The sequence below is a fragment of the Haliotis rubra genome, unplaced genomic scaffold, assembly GCF_003918875.1.
Source record: "Haliotis rubra isolate DU_JTF1 unplaced genomic scaffold, ASM391887v1 Scf60, whole genome shotgun sequence".
Classification (NCBI taxonomy): domain Eukaryota; kingdom Metazoa; phylum Mollusca; class Gastropoda; order Lepetellida; family Haliotidae; genus Haliotis; species Haliotis rubra.
In genome coordinates this window covers 423,529-447,827 of record NW_025767302.1, presented here as the reverse complement: position 1 = coordinate 447,827, position 24,299 = coordinate 423,529, and the positions used below count along the sequence as shown (strand labels likewise).

Here is a 24,299-nt window from a genome sequence, read left to right as displayed (position 1 = left end):
ATTTCTGAGAACTTTTAATAAATCACAACTTTGAGAAAGAAAATGTTACACACTGATTGACTGAGGTATTTAGTTTTTAATACCAGATAAATCCCTGTAAATAAACAATATGAATTAGCTTCACTTTATGCTTGCTGAAGAATCAGTCATATAAGTTGTGATTCAGGATATTCCAATAAGTGCTGACTGGATATGTAAGGTTTGTGTGCTGTAAATATATAACAGGTTATTCCCTTGGTCCATGGACTCCTCAGTTTCACATTCTATAGAATAACATTTCCACATTCTACTGACTCCCAGTGATTTACACCCCAACCAGTCCACTGTCATTAACCATGATCAGTTCCACTGAGAACTTACTTCCAGCAGACATAGATGTAACTAGTAATTTGGTTCTTTGGTAAAACTGGTTCCACATGATTAGAGAAAAGTATGGAACGATTTTCAGGAAACTGAACTCACTGGCAATAGGTAGTCTATAGCAATGGCTGCATGAACATTTAAAAGTATAATGAATTTCCATTCAACCGTGATGTCATGATAATGGTCTAATGTTAACTACCCATAAAGATCTGGTTAGAATCGGTCTTCAGAACCCATTTTTGTCATAAGAGGTGATTTACAGGATTGGGTGGTCAGGCTCACTGACTTGGTTGACACATGTCATTGTATCCCAATTGCGTAGATCTATACTCATGCTGTTGATCACTGGATTGTGTGATCCGGACTCCCTACCCTACCCTACCCTACCCTACCCTACCCTACCCTACCCTACCCTACCCTACCCTACCCTACCCTACCCTGCCCTACCCTACCCTGCCCTGCCCTGCCCTACCCTACCCTGCCCTGCCCTACCCTACCCTACCCTACCCTACCCACCCCACCCCACCCCACCAATTAAAATACATAATAAACTGGGCATTCTATCATCTACATTTTAGTTAGTCTAGCCTAAGTGAAAAGCAGACACATCAGTAAAAGCTAGCTGTTGATTTTAAACTCACAACAGTATAAATATGAATGTGAGTGTGAATGAGTTTCTTTTTTTTTTTCTTCTTTTTTTAGAAAATGTCAGATTGTCTACCAGTAAGCTTTCATACCTTACAAATGAGAGTCACCCCTACCCTAGAGGTGATCCTCAATCCCGTAACAGGGTCCTTCTAACAATAACAAAAAATGAAATTAAGAAAATATATAAGTACAAATTAAACACACTATCTACTGTGAAGGAAGATGGTTATCATCACATCACTAATGTACTTAATTATGTTTATTTTAATTACATAATTTCCAATGGATGCTACGACAGCAGAGACTTTCAGCTCCTGATAATACTGACAGAAACGTCAATATGGTAGTGAAAAGCTGGTAATGCCACTTAATCAATGCTGTGTGGTAACAGTTAGGGTTGTTGATGTAGAGGCCTTACAGAAGCCTGACTGTATTATCACATAACCTTCCCTGTCATTACATATGTTGGGTATAACAGCCATAGTTTGACATTTATACATGGATCATGTAACAGATAATCCCCTGGATTTATCACAGGGTTATATGATAGGCTGTTAATATGACCTGATAAGAAAATAAATATGGACTTGCTGTTATTGATGAGTCCATTAGCATCCCAGGGGTCAAATCAGTTTCTCAAGATATCATTTGCTGAGAATCTGTTGTACTAAAATGGCTGCTGTGTAACATGATTGGATTATGATAGGGATCATGGAGAATACAACAGATATACAGCATAGTGAATAAACCAGATAGGAAGCATGGTGAATAAAGTGAGTGAGTGAGTGAATATGGTTTTACGCCGCTTTTAGCAATATTCCAGCAATATCACGGCGGGGGACACCAGAAATGGGCTTCACACATTCTGCCCATGTGGGGAATCGAACCCGGGTCTTCGACGTGACGAGCGAACGCTTTAACCACTGGGCTACCCCACCGCCCCTGGTGAATAAAGCAGATATGAAGCATAGTGAATAAAGTACATATGAAGCATAGTGAATAAAGTTTACATGAAGCATAGTGAATAAAGCCAATACGAAACATGGTGAATACAGTATATATGAAGCATAGTGAATAAAGACAATATGAAACATGGTGAATAAAGCACTTATGAAACATGGTAAATAAAGTGCATATGAAACATGGAGAATAAAGTTTACATGAAGGATAGTGAATAAAACCATTATGAAACATGGTAAATAAAGCACTTATGAAGGATAGTGAATGAAGTACATATGAAACATAGTGAATAAAGCAGATGTGAAGCATATTTAATAAAGTTAACATGAAGCATATTTAATAAAGTTAACATGAAGCATAGTTAATAAAGTTAACATGAGCATAGTTAATAAAGTTAACATGAAGCATAGTTAATAAAGCACATATGGAACGCAGTGGATTTTAAGCACTTATGAAGCAAGGAGAATAAAGCAGAAATGAAGCAGGTCAATCAAACCCATATGAAGCATAATGAATAAAGCACATAAGACAGTAGATTTATTAGTGCTGTGTGTATGTATATAGTAAGTATTAACATCTCTCCATTCACTATGAACCACTAAATCAGAGCTAAATCAGGTGTAAGTATGGGATTAATGAGGGCTCCAGCTCACAATACAGGCTTGTGGAAGTACACTAAGCTGTAGGTTGGTTTTCCTTGTAGTACCAACAAGGCCATTTGTACATTCATACCTGAGGTAACTCTCTGTATACTCACCATGCAATGTGTTACGGTGTAGGTATGGCTCTCCATTATGTAAGATCTGTTTACACTGCCATAAAATTAGCACATGTATTCCTACTGTGGTATGTCTATGTGAGTGTGTGTTTGTTGGCAATCTAGGATTCCATTATGAGGAATATATTGTCACAGTAAATGATTCAAAAAGATCTTTAAGCTTGACCTGTTAAAAAAAATAATTCAGCCATAAAAAAACTACATTCCTGCTAGATTTTATTACGTAGGCTTATGACTTTTGAAAAAAGACCAGTCTCCATACAAAATCCCAGGACTATGAATACCAGTGAGTGAGTGAGTGGGTGGGTGGGTGAGTGAGTGAGTGATTGAGTGAGTGAGTATGGTTTTCCGCTGCTTTAAGCAATCTTCTAGCTATGTCATGGCAGGCGACACCAGAAATGGGCTTCAGACATTGTACCCATGTGGGGAATCAAACCAAGGTCTTCAGCCTGACATGGGTGGTATGGTAGCCTAGTGGTGTAAGCGTTCGCTCATCATGCAAAAGGCATGGGTTCGATTCTGCACATGGGTACAATATATGAAGCACATTTCTGGTGTCCCCATCGTGATATTGCGGGAATATTGCTAAAAGCGCCGTAAAACCATAACAAAACTCACTCATGCCCTTCAGTGTGACAAGCAGATGCCAAAAAAATCATATGGTTAGTTCTTTAGCGTCATGTCCTAGCCATTGATCTCCTTAAGCAGGCTAGCTGGGACATCAGCTAACAATCACAGAATCAAAACTATGGGAATTATTAGGAAAGAGTACTGAACTGCTGGGTAGAAGTAAATGAAAGCTGACACCTTACTACCAGCTCATTACGAGACATATGGCATAGCTTATGATTAATGAGCAAACCTGGCAATCAGTCCCATGAAAAGACCAGCTCACATGTAGAGGGCTGGAGGTGAGAGCAGGGATGTAGATCAGAGGTCCAGTATCTGAACTGTCTCAGTACCTTCTTCAAGCATGTGAGTAAAGCAGCATTAGTGCCATGACTTTTATAGGTTTACTACTTTATTTTGGACAAAATGTATGCATAGATTGTTTTTAGATGTGATAAAATTTGTTATGTGAGTTAAATTTCTTGTTACATCGACAATGTATCAACCAATTGGTGACACCAAGCTTTGAATTTAACGTTTATCAACAAAATTATGGGATGCAACAATATTATTACCAATGTTTTAGCATATCAATAATGATTATATGTAGCATTGCTTTGAGAGATGTGGGGCAGTTGGTAGACTAATGGTTAAATCATCTGCTTGTCCCACTGAACACCTGGGTTCGATTCCCAACATGTGTGAAGCATATTTCTGATGTGCCCTGCCATGATATTCCTGGAATATTGCTAAAAGCGGCGTAAAATTATACTTAATATCTGGTTGACATTGTTGTAAAACAAGTAAGTAATATTGTAGAATAATTCTAGAAATCATCAAACAAAAACAATATTGAGATGAACAATAAACATTTTTTGTAAAACATTCCCCACTTGCAATATTAAGTCAATATTAAATTGATAACAATTGTTCCAGCTGATTCTGCAATTCGCTGCCAGCGTCTCATTACTCAACCCTCCCTAATTCCCATGTGAATGTTTTCTTGGCTTGTTCCAAGCATGAAAACAACACAAAAATGTTATCAAGATTATTGAACCATATTTGCTCCAGAGGCGGTAATAACAGCTTTCTTTCTGAAAGCAATTTCCTTTCCTCAATGACCAAGTGATTTTATCAGAATTGCACGTCATTTCTTGCTTGATTGATGTGGAACCTCAGATAAATCAATGTTTGATAGGAAAGATTTTCAGAAGCACCCCTATAGGACACAATAAGACTTATAAAACATGTAATAACTCACTATAGTGACTGCCAACAAAGCATGGCACTTTATGTTTTACAAGTAAAGTCACAAAAGTATATTGTTTGTATGCCAAGATATATATATATATATATATATATATGATGTACATGTGTCTTGCTTGTTTCTGTAAATTTAGCAGCTGCCAGTGTAGATTTCATTGTCTGAGAATTGTAGATTAAAATGTTTATGTTGAACCCCTTTCATCCTGGCACTACCATTCCTGGTGATATCGTCAAGGAACATTTCTGAATTAAGGATCACAGGTACATAGGTAGTCCATTCACTGTTGTAAAGTCATTTGTAATAATAGCTTTTTCAGTATTAAAGGATCTGTGAAGATCCGGGTTAGAATTGATCTTCAGTAACCCATGCTTGTCATAAGAGGCGACTTACGGGATCGGGTGGTCAGGCTCGCTCTTTAGTTGACACATGTCATCTTATCCCAATTGTGTAGATTGATGCTCATGATGTTGATCACTGGATTATCTGGTCAGGCTCGATTATTACAGACTGCCGCCATATAGCTGGAATGTTGCTGAGTGCTGTGTAAAACAACAAACTAAACCAAACCATAAACAGTATTAAAGAGGTAGATGCTTGATTGGCATTTTAGAAGATGATATTTGATGAACAGAGATTTTTTCTGGGTTACATCTTCTTTTTATTCTCGAGTACAACGTTTCAGGGCTTGTTCTGGCCCCATCATCAGGTAAACTGAACAGTAACTGTTAACTCTGGCTGTGACGTCACAATGCTTATGACTTATGTTGTACTCGAGAATAAAAAGAAGATGTAACCCAGAAAAAATCTCTATGTTCAGTATTAAAGAGATCCTGATTTGACTGCACGACAATATAGTAACATGGCTTTGTTGCAGTTAAAGAACAACATAAAACAGGTTTGACTTAACACAATATAGTTTTGTTGCAGTTTAAGACCAACATAAAGCAGATGATACTTTAGGGAAATGTAACGATCAATCATTCATAGCTTTTATGAGGTATGAGTATAGTGTTAGTGTGTTAGGGTTTCCATGTCAAAAGAAGGTTCATAACTTAAACATACATCCTGTACTGGTGCTTGCCAGGTAATGGTGTATGGTGCTGCTGTGTTGAGTAACAGAAGAGGCAGGGGTAGATGGGCAGTCTCAGGGGTAGGTGGCAGGGTGCTGGAGGCACTGACTGGCTCAGGGGTGGGTGGCTATCAGATAGGCATTGACTGTCTCAGGGGTGGTACCTAGGGTGCTGGGGAAATTGACTGTCTCATGGGGGGGGGGGTGGGATGTCAGGTTGCTGGAACGATTTGGTTGTCTCTGGGGTGGGTGCAAGGGAGCTGGAGTCATTGATTGTCTCAAGGGTGGTGCCTAGTCTTTTAAGGCTGTTGATTCTCTCAAGGGTGGGTACCTAGAGTGCTGGAGTCATTGACTGTCTGGAGGATGGTAACGTAGGGTGCTGGGGTCATTGACTGTGTGGAGGGTGGTAACGTAGGGTGCTGGGGTCATTGACTGTCTGAAGGGTGGGTACCTAGGGTGTTGGAGTCATTGACTGTCTGAAGGGTTGATACCTAGGATTCTGGAGCCATTGACTCTCTGAAGGGTGGGTACCTAGGGTGTTGGAGTCATTGACTGTCTGAAGGGTTGGTACCTAGGATTCTGGAGCCATTGACTGTCTGGAGGGTGGTAACATAGGATGCTGGAGCCATTGACTGTCTGAAGGGTGGGTACCTAGGGTGTTGGAGTCATTGACTGTCTGAAGGGTTGGTACCTAGGATTCTGGAGCCATTGACTGTCTGAAGGGTGGGTACCTAGGGTGCTGGATCCATTGACTGTGTGGGAGGGGGGTGACTGTAGCGTGGGTACCTAGGTGCTGGGGTCATTGACTGTCTGAAGGGTGGGTACCTAGGGTGTTGGAGTCATTGACTGTCTGAAGGGTGGGTACCTAGGATTCTGGAGCCATTGACTGTCTGAAGGGTGGGTACCTAGGGTGCTGGAGCCATTGACTGTGTGGAGGGTGGTAACGTAGGGTGCTGGGGTCATTGACTGTCTGAAGGGTGGGTACCTAGGGTGTTGGAGTCATTGACTGTCTGAAGGGTTGGTACCTAAGATTCTGGAGCCATTGACTGTCTGAAGGGTGGGTACCTAGGGTGCTGGAGCCATTGACTGTGTGGAGGGTGGTAACGTAGGGTGCTGGGGTCATTGACTGTCTGAAGGGTGGGTACCTAGGGTGTTGGAGTCATTGACTGTCTGAAGGGTTGGTACCTAAGATTCTGGAGCCATTGACTGTCTGAAGGGTGGGTACCTAGGGTGTTGGAGTCATTGACTGTCTGAAGGGTTGGTTCCTAGGATTCTGGAGCCATTGACTGTGTGGAGGGTGGTAACATAGGATGCTGGAGTCATTGACTGTCTGAAGGGTTGGTACCTAGGATTCTGGAGCCATTGACTGTCTGAAGGGTGGGTACCTAGGGTGCTGGAGCCATTGACTGTGTGGAGGGTGGTAACGTAGGGTGCTGGGGTCATTGACTGTCTGAAGGGTGGGTACCTAGGGTGTTGGAGTCATTGACTGTCTGAAAGGTTGGTACCTAAGATTCTGGAGCCATTGACTGTCTGAAGGGTGGGTACCTAGGGTGCTGGAGCCATTGACTGTGTGGAGGGTGGTAACGTAGGGTGCTGGGGTCATTGACTGTCTGAAGGGTGGGTACCTAGGGTGTTGGAGTCATTGACTGTCTGAAGGGTTGGTACCTAAGATTCTGGAGCCATTGACTGTCTGGAGGGGTGGGTACCTAGGGTGCTGGAGCCATTGACTGTGTGGAGGGTGGTAACGTAGGGTGCTGGGGCCATCATTGACTGTCTGAAGGGTGCTGGGGTACCTAGGGTGGGAGTCATTGACTGTCTGAAGGGTTGGTACCTAAGATTCTGGAGCCATTGACTGTCTGAAGGGTGGGTACCTAGGGTGTTGGAGTCATTGACTGTCTGAAGGGTGGGTACCTAGGATTCTGGAGCCATTGACTGTCTGGAGGGTGGGTACCTAGGGTGCTGGAGCCATTGACTGTCTGGAGGGTGGTAACATAGGATGCTGGAGCCATTGACTGTCTGAAGGGTGGGTACCTAGGGTGTTGGAGTCATTGACTGTCTGAAGGGTGGGTACCTAGGGTGCTGGAGCCATTGACTGTCTGGAGGGTGGTAACGTAGGGTGCTGGGGTCATTGACTGTCTGAAGGGTGGGTACCTAGGGTGTTTGGAGTCATTGACTGTCTGAAGGGTTGGTACCTAGGATTCTGGAGCCATTGACTGTCTGAAGGGTGGGTACCTAGGGTGCTGGATCCATTGGCTGTCTGGAGGGTGGTAACGTAGGGTGCTGGGGTCATTGACTGTCTGAAGGGTGGGTACCTAGGGTGTTGGAGTCATTGACTGTCTGAAGGGTTGGTACCTAGGATTCTGGAGCCATTGACTGTCTGAAGGGTGGGTACCTAGGGTGTTGGAGTCATTGACTGTCTGAAGGGTTGGTACCTAGGATTCTGGAGCCATTGACTGTCTGGAGGGTGCTGTAACGTAGGGTGCTGCTGGGGTCATTGACTGTCTGAAGGGTGGGTACCTAGGGTGTTGGAGTCATTGACTGTCTGAAGGGTTGGTACCTAGGATTCTGGAGCCATTGACTGTCTGAAGGGTGGGTACCTAGGGTGCTGGAGTCATTGACTCTCTCAGTTGTGGGTGTAATTTTACATTAAAACTTTTATGACAAGTTGCATGCATACTATATTTTAATTTTCCATGTCAAAATGACATCTGATATAATGTAAGGAAAGACACTGACCCAACTTCTGATTCTCTCTCTCCATCTTAGTGTAACATCACGTTATGTCAACTGTCAACTGGGTTACAGCAGATTGCCAAACTGGTTTCATCTGTAGTTATTGAGTATACATTATTGATTTCCTAATTGTCAGTTTATTGATCATGGGACATGGCATGCGGCTTGGCTGATGACAGTAATGATACTGTGACTGGCCAGGCATGACATCCAGCCTGGACTCGCTGCAGGTAGAGTCTGCATCCCGACAGGTAGGTTGGCCAGCCTGACCGTGACTCTGGACCCACATCGTGGTCGATTGTTGTCACAGTACACAGTATTGATTCTTCGCACATCACACTTTCAGTAAAGAATGGTTGTTTCTACTCTTCCTGCTAAAGGCTATAGACATGAGACATCTTGAATCAATTTGGTTTCCTACTGAAGACTTCAGTGTTTGCACAGTGTATCGTGTTCAGTGGTTAGAGAGGCTGTTCTGTGGTGCAGGTGCTTGTGTTGTGATGCTGTTGTGTTAACCTCCCTGCTTCACGGATTTCACCAACTCTAGCTTCACTGTGTGGGTGTGTTTTCATTTTCCTCTATCACACTGTGTGGCAGAAGGTCGTATTGGAGAACGGCGTCCTTGACAACACAGGTTTGTTGATGGTTTAATCATTTTGCAGTACTGATTTGTTTATTAATACTTCAATGGTTATGGGCTGAGGAAGCAAAATTCTGACAAATTTAGGTAAAATTAAGTGTAGCTTCCGCCACCATAATTTAGTCAATTACCAAGTGATGATATTCTGGTGATAACCCAAGATCCAAGGAATTCACAGATTACATAAGTTATTGACATAATACTGTAGAACGCATGAAAATAACAATCATTTGGTCACCAATGGTATAACAATACTTTGACTAGTCTTTGAATGGCATGTAGACGTCACACTTAAGGCAGATATCAATGAATGCATAATTCTTTATGAAGGACAAAATATCTTTACTCCATTATGTAAAAGCACTCTACTCTTTTAGATAGAGAAGCTGACATCCAGAATTCTTTCCTTGATTCTTTGACTGAAATGTTGGTTACATATTGTCATCATGTCACTGTACAACTGCCTTGCCCAGTCCCAATACACAAACAAGACAATAAATTCTTTGAAGAACAAGGGCACGCATGTATTGTGCATGTGCAGTCAAGGGGAACTCCATATAACTCCAGATACTCACTCCAGAATATTTATATCGGTCAGATGTAATAAAATTGTCTCACAAGTGTAAAAAATACTATTTTGAACCCCTATCAAGAGCTTCCAGTCTTTATATTTTGAATGAACCCATGTTTGATGAACAAAATATAATTCCTTCTATTTTTATGTTATTGTGTGTTTGAAACAAAGATAAACAATGTCAGGAGTGTATTTGAGAAAATGATTTTGAAGTGAAATTTATGGTAGTGATAAATTCTCTTTGCATTTTTTCTGTCAACGCTGCCAGTGCTGTAATCCTTGTGTGAGCTGTGTAAGCCAGTGGATCAACATACTATCACAGTTACATTAAAGCATATTAAGAAACAGGGATTTATCCACATGAATGTCACCTGTTTTATACAAAGCTCATTAAGAGGTTTATTTTCTCTTTGGCATATATGGGAGAATTACACTGCAATACTTTGAAAATACATCATGGATTGTGACTCTTAATAAACAACAAGTGTATGTTATGTCCATGTATGACAGCAGGTATAATTTGTTTGTTTGTTTGTTGTTTAATGCTGCACTCAGCAATATTCCAGCTGTATCATCGCAGCAGTCTTTAAATAATCGAGTCTGGACCAGACAATCCAGTGATCAACAGCATGAGCATCAATCTACGGAATTGGAATATGATGACATGTGTCAACCAAGTCAGCGATCCCATTAATCACTCTTATGACAAGCATGGGTTGCTGAAGATCAATTCTAACCGGATCTTCATGGGTGACAGCAAGACTATAGCAATGGTGCATACCTTCAGGCATCATTAACACAGATCAACATTATTGAAACTTGTTTCCCAAATTCCATAATGCCCTTTTATAGACTGTCAGTAAGCATATCTGCATAAGCATATCCTGCACTGGACAGTGTTAATGGTTTTCTGAAGCTGCACAGACTTTACTCCACTCATAGTTATTTGTGATTCCGGTTGTTAAAGACACGGGACATTTGAAAGGTCCTAATAATGTCTTCTTCCTATAATTTTTCTCCCAGGGTGTTGTATACTTCTCAAAACAACTTTAGGACAACCCAATTCTTTTTCTTTAATATTATGGTATGACAGATTAACTTTGTTCCTGTTTAATGCCTCACTCAACAATTTTCCAGCTGGACAGATAAGCTGTAGTAAAAGCAGGTTAAATACAAATTCCACTGTGTTGAAGCTGAAGCTGAAGCAACCTACATGCTTCAAGTATTTAGAGATTTGGCACAACTGCAAAATGATGACTATATATGTATAGCAGGGTGTTGAGTCATCCCACAGATTACATCCTCACCTTGTCAGCTTGCCGATGGGGTTAACCTCTTTGGTCATGTGGACGAGGTGTCTGACTTCAGATGAGAAGGTCCGTGGTTCGAATCCCAGCAAGGGACTTGTTTATGGCTGCTACATATGGGAGGAGCAGGCACCCTGAACCAACCTAAAGTTCAATATTTCATTTTATTATTTATTCATATATATTTGTATAGTGCCAATATCCAGCTCAGCTGCTCAAAGGCACTTTGTTTTTCCCTCGATCATTGGATGTCAATCTCAAACGGCACATTGTATTATCAATCTCAACTCCCTGGGGAGTATACATCAAAGTCTGACACAATGGTGTTCCACTGTTTAATAATCTAAAAGTATGAGCAACTATGTTGAGTAGTTGTGAATGTATGGTGCATATGGAGAAGTTGAGCTAATGCTACTATTCCAGATCTATAAAAGTTATATTCATACATTATTATTGGTTTTGTTTTTGTAGGTATTTCCAAGGTCAAGCTAGTCACTTTCCAGAAGCCTTTCTACCACCTCTCCAACATGTCCAGCTATTCACGCGGGAGGCCAGGTTCCCTTCTGGAATCATCCAGCTCAGGACGTTCTCACTCACCCAGTCCAGTAAGGAAGACATGGCCTCACCCAGAGATCAAGATGACCAGGGCACAAGAACTCAGACAGAAGCCTATGCAATCATCTAGAAAACTCCAGGTCAAGCCTGGTCTTCCAGGTGATGAGGGTCTGATAGTAAGGAACTCCCTGAGCAGTCTTGGATCTCAAGAGTCTTTTCACATATCCAGATATTCAACTTCAAACACCTCTATAAGTTCTCTGGGTAGGGAGTCATCTTCTTACAAAGCCCCTCAGAGTCCGAAGGGAGAGCCAGGTAAATCGGTTATAGACAGGTTATACAAAGCACCTGAGGTCAAACATGATTTCTTGAGAAAGTCAAACAGAGGATTGCCTGAAGGAAATTATCGGAGAATGAACAGTGGTGATAAAAATTATTCGAGAACTGTAAGACGTAAAGTATATGACTGGGTGAATCGCAAAGTGAAATCTCAGGATGACGTCCGTGATGAGACAAAATATTCGAGGGCAAGAACACATAGAACAAGGCGAAACTCGTACCCACTAGGAGCAGACAACTCTGTACATGCCCTTAGCGATGAGGTGGAAAATGGATATAAGGAACATGGGCCACGGTTTATACAGTTCTACTTTCAGAAGGGCTGGAGATGGCTAGGTCCAAGGGTCGACAGGTTTCTAACTTGGATAACTGTTGGTCCCAAACTTCCTGCTGCAACTAATGAGGAACGGTACATTTGGGAAGAGAGAGAGACCATTGCGCAGCCGTACGATCCCGAGGAGTCATATGTGGACATGCTGGACATGCTGTGTGGAGAGGTGACCATGGACAAGTTCTCAGAATTTGTCCATGTATATGACGGAGATGATGTCCCCAAGCCTGTCATTCCCAAGAAGGAACCAGAAGAAGTTCCTAAGCCTGTTGTGCCCAAGATAGAACCAGAAGTTCCTAAGCCTTTAATGGACCATGTAGCCGTACAAACAGAGAGAGTCAAGTAAGTGCATTAGTATCAATGAAGCCTTGTTCTGTGCATAAGAATGGTTGGTTGGTTGTATTGATTTGAGCAGTAAATGTGAGTGAGTGAGTTTAGTTTTACACTGCTTTTAGTGATATGTTCTGCAGTATCACGATTGGGGACACCAGAAATGGGCTTCACACTTTGTACCCATGTGGGGAATTGAACCTGGTTCTTTGGTGTGTCAGGCGAACACTTTAACCACTAGGCTACCCCACCTTCCCGAGCAGTGAATGTGTAAATGGTATAATGTAGCACTGTGTCTGATCCAGCCTGGATCTGCTGGTGATGTGTTCGAATCCTGTATTAGCTCCAGATATTATCCTTGGATTTTCACCCTCTGCATTCCACCATGGTTGTACTCAAAATGGTCACAATAATGTCTTTTACCTGATTAAGGATTTCTCACATAACAATTCTTGTGTACCCCGCTGTTCTATTGTTGGAATATTGCTAAGGCCAGACCAATTTTATTTCTTGTTTTATGGATCCTCCTGTCAGATTTGTTCAAGAATAAGAAACAAAATAAAAGTTTATTTTCCCCACTCAAAAAATAAAATCCTTATGTTTTTATTGGCCAAAAATGTAAACATACAAGAAAATTTGTTTTTAGATTGTTTTTTTGCCCAATGTACACTTCATAAAGTGCCTAAAGTAACATACTTTGAATATTTAGAAGGAATATTAGTTTGACTGGTGATTTTAGTTATATATTTTTTCCCTCCTGCCTTTAGGTTTTCTGAGAACAAAAATCCGTAAAACAAGAAATAAAATTGGTCTGGCCTAAATGTGGTGTAAAACTAAACTCACTCTAACATAAAATATATACTTACTGAGTTTTAAGACAAATTACTCACTCAATACCTGTCAAGAGAACTTGAATGAAACAGAAAACAATTCCAAGCTAGGCACTGTTGTTCATAGCTATATTCAACACTATTGTTTTATGTCATGAAGAACATTAAGGGTGTGTAATGCCCTTGTTGATGAACAGAATTGTCTCAATCTAATTCTTATTACAGTGTAACAGACATTCATATACAATCTTGTGATGTTAAATATTAAATCAAAATTGTGAAAATTGGCTTTAGTGAGTGATGGTGGTACATGAAAGATATATTTAACCACTACCATCCTGACAATTATTACATTCTGAAATTTGTGTTACATTCTAATTTTAATAAGCAAATTGTAATTCCTGATCTAAATGGCCTGGAAATGATTGAATCTGCACTTCAGTGTAATACTACCACTGACTGCCTCCATGGTGTAATGGATACGGTGTCTGCTCAAAGAGCTGAATGTCGGGGGTTCAGTCCTATCATAACAACAAATGTTAAAATACGGTACTTGTTGCTACCCTGCCTGTTTTTTGGGTGAGTGAGTGAGTTTAGGTTTACGCCTCTTTTAGCAATATTCCAGCAATATCATGGCAGGGGACACCAGAAATGGGCTTCAAACATTGTACCCATATGGGGAATCGAACCCGGGTCTTCGGTGTGACGAGCGAACGCTTTAACCATTAGGCTACCCCACCTCCCCCTGTTGCTTGAGATCAATGCAAATAACACAAGGACTGTTTTGTTTGAAGTCAGTATACTGTGTCTGAAGGTATCTATGACAAACTGTGGAATGGCATGTCCATGCTAGCAACATGAAACCAGCATTAGTCCAGACTAGTACAGACTAGTACAACCAGCCACACACGTACACATGCATGCACATCTCTATATATGTGCGATATTTTTAACACATGTAAATCCATTCTTCACTTAACCTCACAATTCCAACTGAGCTATAGGCTTTCTCAGCATTTTTGCTTCAGAGAAGTTCATGAAGGATCAACATATTCAACAACTGAAGTTGTGGATCTAGGATTTAAAAAGTGAGGGGTCATTTCTAACTTCAGCTGGTGGTGGAGTCCACCCAATAGCCTACCCAAAATATTGCAGTCATGTTCTCGTGTTATCACAGTCGGCACATACAAAATTTCATCGGATGTGAAAAACATAAGCCTCTCACCCCTGGATCAGGCACTGAATGCATTTACAATTTTGAAAAAGAAATATTTTTAGAGGAGCCAGTATGAATGGACAATCTATAGCTAGACACACAGGTGTTCTTCCTGGTACCCAGATGTACCCCTCTGATATTTTGTTGAATGTGCAGTGGCTGAGTGGGTTAAATTTTGTGCTGGTAGTTAGATGCCTCAATCTAAGAGAGATAGATAGAGAGATAGATAGAGAGATAGATAGAGATAGATAGATAGATAGATAGATAGATAGATAGATAGATAGATAGATAGATAGAGAGAGAGAGAGAGAGAGAGAGAGAGAGAGAGAGAGAGAGAGAGAGAGAGAGAGAGAGAGAGAGAGAGAGAGAGAGAGAGAGAGAGAGAGAGAGAGGTGTATCCAATGGTGTGTCCCAATACTCAAATGAAATGAACTTGTCGGTTACAGGTTTGATGCATGGACAAACACATACAAACCGATTATGGTGAACAAACTTGTTGGAGCCGGAGCAAAGAAAAACATGAGTACAAGCACTTCCGACCTGAGCAAGCATGTGAAGGCACGGACTGCCGTGGGTACCACTACAGCTGATCTCAGGGACCTAGCCAATCCTCGGGGCATTCCAGCAATCCGTGTAGATGCTGGTACATCAACCAGTGACCTGTGCGATGACTGGAGTGACTCCACTCTCACCCCCAGGGCATCACCGGTCTCGGTGGTTCAGGATGATGTGTCTCCAGCAAACTACGATTCCCTCTATTCCGAGAACCTCAGGAGAAGTCTCATTGACAAGGTGAACAATTACTACAAGGAGATTACCATCAGCAACCTCCATGGCAACAAGTGGGCAGACAGGAGGAGATCGTCAAAGGCTGTGATGACTGATGATGAAACAATGGAGATTCATACCGAGCTGAACAAACTAGCCTCTGAACGGATCGAGATAATAGAACTTCTTGCCTTACATATCCCCAACTTGCCATCCTGTTTGACAGTTGAACTCCTTGAGGCTAAACTGAACTACTCTATTGGGCAGACTGATCAGTTGCTAGCCCTCCTAGAAGACTCTTGGGAACTTGAGGCCAGACTGCCAAACTCCACTCGAAGCAAGGAACTGGTGAACATCACACAGGAAATCATTCTTCAAAGCAGAGTTGAACTTGAAGAGTCCAAGAAGGCCATCAAACTGTGTCTGGATGAGGTGAGGCACATTCAGGCTGGGGGACACAGCAGAAACAGGTTTCTCAACAGAGAGATCATGAAAATGAAGAGAAGGGCTGAGATTGAAGCTTTCAAGCTGGAAAGAATGTGGGAACAACTGTTTTATGAGAGGTCCAAAAAGGAAGAAAGGTTCCTAAGGTCTGTCTATTCTGGCTATGAAAGGTCCCCGTCTGTTTCCAGCACTGATTCTGCTGTAGATGCTATGGAGAAATATGTTCACTTCTTGACGGATCTCAGGAAGAGAAGTGCATTGGCTGCCTCAGAAGATGAGCTGAATGATCTGAGAATGCGATCCCCCCTGTCTCAACATGACATCAATGACTACCATAACCGCAGCTGGGACACATACAGCCTTGCGTCTACATCATCACAAGCCTCACAGCACAGGGACTACATAGCTGAACTCAAGAGGCAGATGGCTTTGGACAAGGAGCGAGATTTTCCATCCTCCCGATCTAGATCAGAGTCTCATTGTAACTGCAGTTTCTCGTCCACTAACTCCCGGCTGTCCTCTTCCTCACATGTAGATTCAGGCCTGGGTCAGTCTTCTTCCAGCTATGCAGCCCAGCCACAGTACTCCAGCAGCTGGTCCAAGAGGTACATAGGACCTGGATCTCTGTACACTGCAAGTTCCAAGTCAACCACTTACAGAAGGTACATACCATTGGTACTCTGATTTGATATTTCTCTTTAAAAAATATCACTGATAAACAATATGTTCCATATTTGTCCTAATGCTTCTTTAATATGTTACAGCTCTTCCCAACAGCCCTCTTCACTGTACATGTCTCAGGTTGACCACTTGAGCCCTACACGTCCAAGTTACAGGTCAGCAGGCAGGTACTCGGTCAAGTAGAAGATCAACTTGTCCCTACTGTCCAAGAGGATGCCATACCATTCTGGTATCCTGGATGCCAAGCACTAGTTAGTGGTATTGCAGATGGTATGTAACATGTATTACCAACGTCTGTGTGGACACCAATATTCCAGTATTGACGTGTTTCTTGCAAAGAGTGAAAAATGAAGAATAAATTTGGCACTTAGGTTGTAAGCACACATGGTCATGTATTCTATGTGAAATATCAGTCTACTCTACACATACCAGCTGCATATGCTGACATGACTCAAGCCATAAATTGGATGCTAAGGACAAAATTAAGTGGTATGCCGTCTGGCTGTGGTACAGGTCAGTAGGCAGGTAGTGTGTCAGCTTTCAAGCAGAAGATCATCAACACGACCTTTCATGGCCATGGCACAGATTGGCAGGCAGCAGATACAGATCATTGTTTCTGGCATCTTTCCATGACAGACTTTGTATCAATTTATAATACTTCAAAAGACAACACATTTGAAATCAAATATAAATGTTTCGTATTTCTCTACTTTGAAGTATGCTGCTGAGTGAATCTGTAAGACAATTAACTAACCATTACTACTATTATGTCCATACCTATTAATTTTTAAGCACATATATACCTACACTTTGTATAGTTGTGACACATGAGTGTAGAGTTATCTCCCTTTAATTCTTTACGTGGTACCTAATCACAGAGTGTAGCAGTTTCATGTGTTTCAAAGATGTGCATGTGCAAGTTGGATGTGGACACACAAGAAAGATGTGTATGTACAAGAAGGATGTCTACATACCAGAAGGATGTGCACACAAAAGAAGGATTTATAGCAGTGTATGAAATAAGTAAAAAATTCAGCCAGACATCAGGGCTGGTAACTTCAAAATGTTACCTGCCCCAAATGGATTTAACCAGACCAAACATGGTGGATTTACTCAGATGTATGGAACATCTAAAAAAATTTACCAGACCATCGGCTGGCTAGCTGTAAATTTAGACCGTCCATCAGAAATCTAGAGCGTCTCGGGAGGTTGGACGAGCTTAAATATTTCATACACTGTTTGTATGCGCCAGAATGATGTGAACACAAAAGACAGATGTGTACATATCAGAAGGATGTGTATCAACAAGGAGAATGTACATAATTTGTACTATTTTCTGAAAACCAAATTGCCAATGGTGCCTTGTTTTCAGAATCAGTATATTTGGAAAAGCACCGTGGAGAAGAATGTATATATACCAGGGTTAGCATGGATTTAGATGGTCTTTGTCATCTTATGACATTTACACATTATGATAGAACTCATAACCTTGTTTATTTAATACTAACTCAAATCCAAAGCTTTGTCTGTGATAACATGTGTCATGTATTCTTATGGAACATGGTGTTAGGTAAGTAGTACAGGGGGTGTTGTGACTATGTATGTAGCATATATTGAGAGAATTTTACTGAAAATATTTGTGTTGCAGTCCAGATAGCTAATATTTACTGGTTAAAGATTCAAGGCAGCTCATTGTGATGACAAATAGATATACAACTCAAGAGAAGTAAAGAATACTATAGTTAATCTGCCATAACATTATAGAAATATTATCAGGTGTTCTTTAGCTTCTTTCCAGTAGTATATCTATCATTTAGACAAGACGGTATAGTAAATGTCTTAATGTTATGTTTAAGGAAGATTGAAAAACGGATATGTTTCTTCAATATCTATTATAAATTAAGCAAATAGTGATGAATAGTTGACATTTGTGTTCGACAGATGATATAAATTTCAGCAAATAAGTGAAAATATACAAAATATCCTCTTCCATCTGTGCAGAATGAATACACTAGTCAATCTCTAGATGTCCCTGATATATGAACTTTAGGCCAGACCAATTGTATTTCTTGTTTTACGAATCCACAGTACTTTTTGAAGAATAAGAACAAAAATAATAAAATGTTTTTATTGTCCAAAAATGTAAACTTACAAGAAAACTTCTGTTAGATTGTTTTTTGCCCCATATACACTTCATAAGTTCCCAAAAGTAAAATACTTTTAGTATTTAGAAGTAATATTACTTTGACTGATCATTTTATTCTATTTTTTTTTTCACCTCCTGCCTTCAGGTTTTCTGAGGAAAAAAATCTGTAAAACAAGAAATAAAATTGGTCTGGCCTTATATAATTATTAAACCAATTAGTATAGAGGAACCATGGCTTCTGTATTCCATTGTTTTGGGGAGACATACCACATCAAATATTAAATGATTATAATAACATACTGTTACCTCATTTGGGTCACACCAACTTTTGTTTTAAATAAAATTTGGCAGAACTGTAACCAAAACAAACACCACAAGATGCAATGTTTAATGTTCAAGCCAATATTTGTTAGAAGTTGCTTAATGTAAAACATGAACATAAAAAATCAGAACCATAGAATAAGTGTCAGATATAAAATTCAAAACAATGAGATAACATTTTTAACAGGTTTTAATGGAAGGATATTAAATAACTGATATATATTGACAGACACAGTAAATCAATTTGTATTTTTTAAAATCCTACTTATGTCTGGTCAAGAAAATATTTAAAAAAACCCACTGCTTTAATTTTTATATATTTTTCACATTATAATGTTTTTAGTCTGAGGATTTGTAAACACATTTGAAAATAACACTTGTCTAACATATGATTTACTCAGTGCTATTGTGTGAAACACAACTTGCTTACAATGTAGGGTGTGATTTCAGTCTTTTTTTCAGTACCTGCACCAAGTGCAACCTGGCTTGTAGGTTTGGCTGCACCATCAAAATTTTGGTTGCACCACCAAAATTTTGGTTGCACCACAAAATATTGTCATTGGTTCTAAAACGTAAGATAAATACTTGTTTATCAATTCTCATAACAAGCACTCAGTATCGGATTCATTCAGCAGAAGTTGACCTCATGATGATAACGATGAATGATTCAACAAAATCTTCATGTTTTTATTGGCCAAAAATGTTAACTTACAACAACAAAATTTGATTGTTTTTTGACTCATATACACTTCATAAATTGCCAAATATAAAATACTTTTGGTATTTAAAAGGAATATTACTTTGACTGGTGATTTTTATTTTTTATTTTTTTCCCTCCTGCCTTTAGGTTTTCTGAGGACAAAAATCCGTAAAACAAGAAATAAAATTGGTCTGGCCTTACCTTATTTATTAATCTCAATTATATGATTACTGCAATTTAACTGATTAATGAGTACACAAATGTTCATGTTTGTAACAAGTCTTGTTACTTCCAGTCACTTACTTCCCAATTAAAACACACGATGACAGCTGTAAGACGTTGATTTATTGTTACGTGCACTGGGTGCAACCTGTTACTGAAGGCAACCAGCACCAGCCATGTTGAACATGCACGGTGCAGGTTGTAAATAGCGAAATCACACCCTGCAATGGCTGCATGTAGAATACTCAAGTGGTGGTGGTGGTGGAATTGGGTTTAACGTCGTGCTTGAGAATATTTTCCTCATATGACGACGTGCATGCGTGTGTATGTGTATGTGTATGTGCGGCTGCTTGTACTAGCCCAGGCTGAAGATGGTTTTATAGTGCTAGCCCACTGAGATACCATCAGTGTAGGAAAGATGTAGAAAATCTAGCCTGTCCACAGGACTGGCAGGTCAAATTTTTTACCAGTCCTGCCAAAATCTAGCCTGTCCTCCAAATATAAATAAAACACCTTCGGCAGTAAATATTTAAAAAGGTTATAATCATTATATATATGTCATTGGTTTGCTAAAATTGACCCGACATGAGGACGGACTAGATATTTTTTTAACCCGTCCTCCACAAAATCCATCCGTCTCGGACGTTGGGACGGGCTATCTTTCCTACACTGATACCATGCCGCAGTGAAGCATGAATACCCCACTCAGACACATTATACTGACTCCGAGCCGATCAGTCCTTGTTGTACCAATTTATGCCGAACGCCAGGCAGGGACCAACAAGCACCATATTTTAACGTCTTTTGGTATGACGCGGTTGGAAAATACTCAAGTGAACTGTGATACAACTTGTACATGTTTGAGCACTTATGTGATCTTTTCAGCATTTAAAGTGGGCACTTAACATAATACTCACTCATTTATATCCCAGCTTGTGATACACATATATAGTGGCCACGAGTAACTGACTAACAGATAGCACCAAGACAACTCCATATGGCTGTGTTACCACTAGTGTCCTTCATTGTTGGTGGTTATGATGTTGTAATAAAATATATAACTGAGGTGTCTTGACTTAATTTATGTCAAAAGAGAGTGAGTGAGTATGATTTTACGCCGCTTTTAACAATATTCCAGCAATATCAAGATGGGGGACACCAGAAATGGGCTTCACACAGTGTACCCATGTGGGGAATTGAACCCGAGTCTTCGGCGTGATGAGGGAACGTTTTAACCACTAGGCTACCCCACCGCCCCTTATGTCAAAAGAATTGAATGGGCAAACATTTATTGTGAATAACACATTTCAGAGGGTATGCCTGCTCCTTCATCAGGTTGAAGTTGACATCCATTAATCTTGCTTTACTTATACAATCCACTTCTAAATGCCCTTCAAAGATTCAGTACTGATTATATTACTCCAGGGTGCCGTTGTACACAGCAACCTTAGCACCATGTTAAGATATGGGAGTTACGGTCACCTTAGCACTAAGATCACTTTGTACAACAGCACACAGAACAGTTACTTATGATGACCGGAAACGTCCACTGACTAATGCAAATCTCTGTCTGACATCTTTGATGTTTTCCCTTTAAAATACCCTAAGCTCTGTGGCTGATAGCAAACTGCAAATCTCGCTTTAAAAATTGCTACTGACTCTAAACATTTTCTTCATAATGAATACAAACTTTAACCATCTGGATGCCGTTTTCAAACCCTCGTTTCAGAACCAGCAGAACAGCACAATCCTATTCAACCCAGCATAGTTAGGGATATACAGTATGTACATTTTGAAATTATGAATAATGATCTATTTATTCATTGACACACTGATAAAATATCAATCATAAAAATACCAATATCCCTAACTTATTTTGTCCAGTATATTTGAACAGAGTAACTCTTGTAGTCATCAATCTAATAGTTGATGTCACATTTTTGTGATCTAATAGTTGATGTCACATTTTTGTGATCTAATAGTTGATGTCACATTTTTGTGATCCAATAGTTGAGGTCACATTTTTGTCAACAATGACTGACTGACTGAGTTTGGTTTTACGCCGCTTTTAGCAATATTCCAGCAACATCACGGTGGGGGACACCAGAAATGGGCTTCACACATTGTACCCATGTGGGGATTCGAACCCGGGTCTTCAGCGTGACGAGCCAACGCTTTAACCATTAGGCTACCCCACCCCCTGTCAACAATGAAGCACTGTGACATCATTTGGCTTCAGTTGACTAATCAGCATTAATAATCACTAAAAAGCACATACTAAAACTATTGGAGTTATTAGACATGATCACTTTCCCTGTGCTAGTGTATGGTATAACTTACTTGACCAGCAGAAACTATACACAAATGTGGTAAAATGGTTTTCTTTTCATTTGATTCTGTCAGATTATCCTGCAAATAGTTTTGTCACTGTAAGCTCTCAGTTTTCTTCTTCTGTACACCTGATGTCGATTCTAGGATAGAATGGCTCCCAATCAACCAATGTGGTTGGGAATGTGACCAAATATACTGCTCAAAACAACCCACAACTGAAATTCTGCCTCATTCTGAGTCATATATGAGTAGTATGTGATAGCATGTGAGGACACTGTGACCTGGTACAGTGAGTGATTGAGTTTAGTTTAGTTTAGCGCCGCACTCTGTAAATACCGGTAATTGGATCTGGACCAGAAAATCCAGGGATCAACAGCATGAACATTGATCTACGCAGTCAGCGAGCCTGACCATCCGATCTTGTTAGTTGGCTCTTACGACAAGGATGGGTTACTGGAGATCAATTCTAACTGGATCTTCACGGTTGCCCTGGTACAGAGCATCTCCTCATACCCCCACAGCTTGGATTGTTGCTCTCAATATCAATCACTGGATTGTCTAGTCCAAACTTGATTCTTTACAGGTCGCAGTTATATAGCTGGAATAATGCTGGATGTGGAGTTGAATAAGATAAAAAACTTAAGTCCATTTGTACCTTATTTGACAAGTATCTTGTTGAAAATATTCAAAACTGCATCACCTAAACCAAATGTGTATGTTTGTTGTCCTTGATAAGTTACATTTTCAACATCTCTGGTGATCTGAAGGGACCAGCCACTTGCACAGCATTTGTTTATATAGTCTGAATTTACAAATATTTGGTAATGTTTCCTGATCGTCAGTAATGTGGGGCAGCCTAGTGGTTAAAACATTCAATCATCACGCCAAAGACCCGGGTTCGATTCCCAACATGGGTACAGTGTATGAAGCCCATTTCCTGTGTCCCCCACCATGACATTACTGGTGTCCCCCACCATGACATTACTGGTGTCCCCCACCATGACATTACTGGAGTATTGCTAGAAGCGGCGTAAAACCAGGATAAAACTTACTCATTGCAGTAAAGTAAGGGTTAGCTCAGAACTGCAACAGCTGTTGGCATGCCACACACTCCCACGGACATGGAAGCACCAGGTTCAATGCATGCTCCACATGCAAACATAATACAGCTGTAAACTATCAGATGACAAATCGTCCAGGTTGATTAGTGGCGAGCATCCCACAAAGACAACAAGGCAATCCATACAGCTTTGGCTTTATTGGTAACGTGAAACATGATAGTGTATGATACATTGACCAAAACATATTTTCTGCAGTAGAAGTACAGTGACAGAACAATCATAGGGAGTGGTAGAGGTAGAGAGAGGACAAACCTTGCTGCCTGTCACCCCAGCGACTTCCATGCCATGCCCTGGCGAGCTCCCTGTCACGCACCCTGCCACACCCCAGCGAGCCCCCTGCCACACCCCAGGGAGCTCCCTGCCATGCCCCAGTGAGCCCTCTGCCACACCCAAGGAAGGTCCCTGCCACGCCCAAGGGAGCTCCCTGCCATGCCCCAGTGTGGTTGACAACCTACATTATACTGGCAATCAATAAAACATGATCACAAATCTTGGAATATGAACTGGAGATGATTGTTGGATATTTGATAGTAAGTGGCTGCAGGCATGGGGATGACAGTATATATGTGACAGACAACATGAACTAAACACAGCAAGTGTAAGCAATGGACTAGCATGTCGGGGAACATTGAATGTGGAGACTGTTCAGCCGTGGCACCTCACAAGATGGTGCAGCTATAACATGCAAAACCGTGGTAGTATAGGGCTCAGTGATGAGGAAATCCTGGTATTGAGGCAGAATATGACTCGGTGACAAGGAAATCCTAGTACTGAGGCAGAATATGACTCATCGACGAGGAAATCCTAGTATTGAGGCAGAATATGACTCAGTGACGAGGAAATCCTAGTATTGAGACAGAATATGACTCGGTGACGAGGAAATCCTAGTACTGAGGCAGAATATGACTCATCGACGAGGAAATCCTAGTATTGAGGCAGAATATGACTCAGTGACGAGGAAATCCTAGTATTGAGACAGAATATGACTCGGTGACGAGGAAATCCTAGTATTGAGG

The 24,299-nt window shown here is 40.7% G+C and overlaps 1 protein-coding gene and 1 long non-coding RNA gene across 3 annotated transcripts; one reads left to right on the top strand and one right to left on the bottom strand.

The window, feature by feature from the left end:
• Positions 1 to 8,442: 8,442 nt before the first annotated feature.
• LOC124255485 lies at positions 8,443 to 17,501 on the top strand. Of its 2 annotated transcripts, none has more exons than XM_046689409.1 (4): positions 8,443 to 8,678; positions 11,420 to 12,515; positions 14,996 to 16,423; positions 16,526 to 17,501. In XM_046689409.1, exons 2-4 carry the CDS (start codon positions 11,476 to 11,478, stop codon positions 16,623 to 16,625), a joined length of 2,568 nt encoding a protein of 855 aa, XP_046545365.1. In that variant the 5' UTR covers positions 8,443 to 8,678; positions 11,420 to 11,475; the 3' UTR covers positions 16,626 to 17,501. The 2 variants fall into 2 exon arrangements, with proteins under 2 accessions (XP_046545365.1, XP_046545364.1); XM_046689408.1 differs by lacking the exon at positions 8,443 to 8,678 and adding an exon at positions 8,699 to 9,061.
• LOC124255487 lies at positions 13,225 to 18,787 on the bottom strand. The gene is made up of 2 exons (XR_006892694.1): positions 18,721 to 18,787; positions 13,225 to 13,257 (listed from the first exon to the last, which is right to left on the bottom strand). It is a non-coding gene; the product is annotated as an uncharacterized LOC124255487 (long non-coding RNA).
• Positions 18,788 to 24,299: the final 5,512 nt, after the last annotated feature.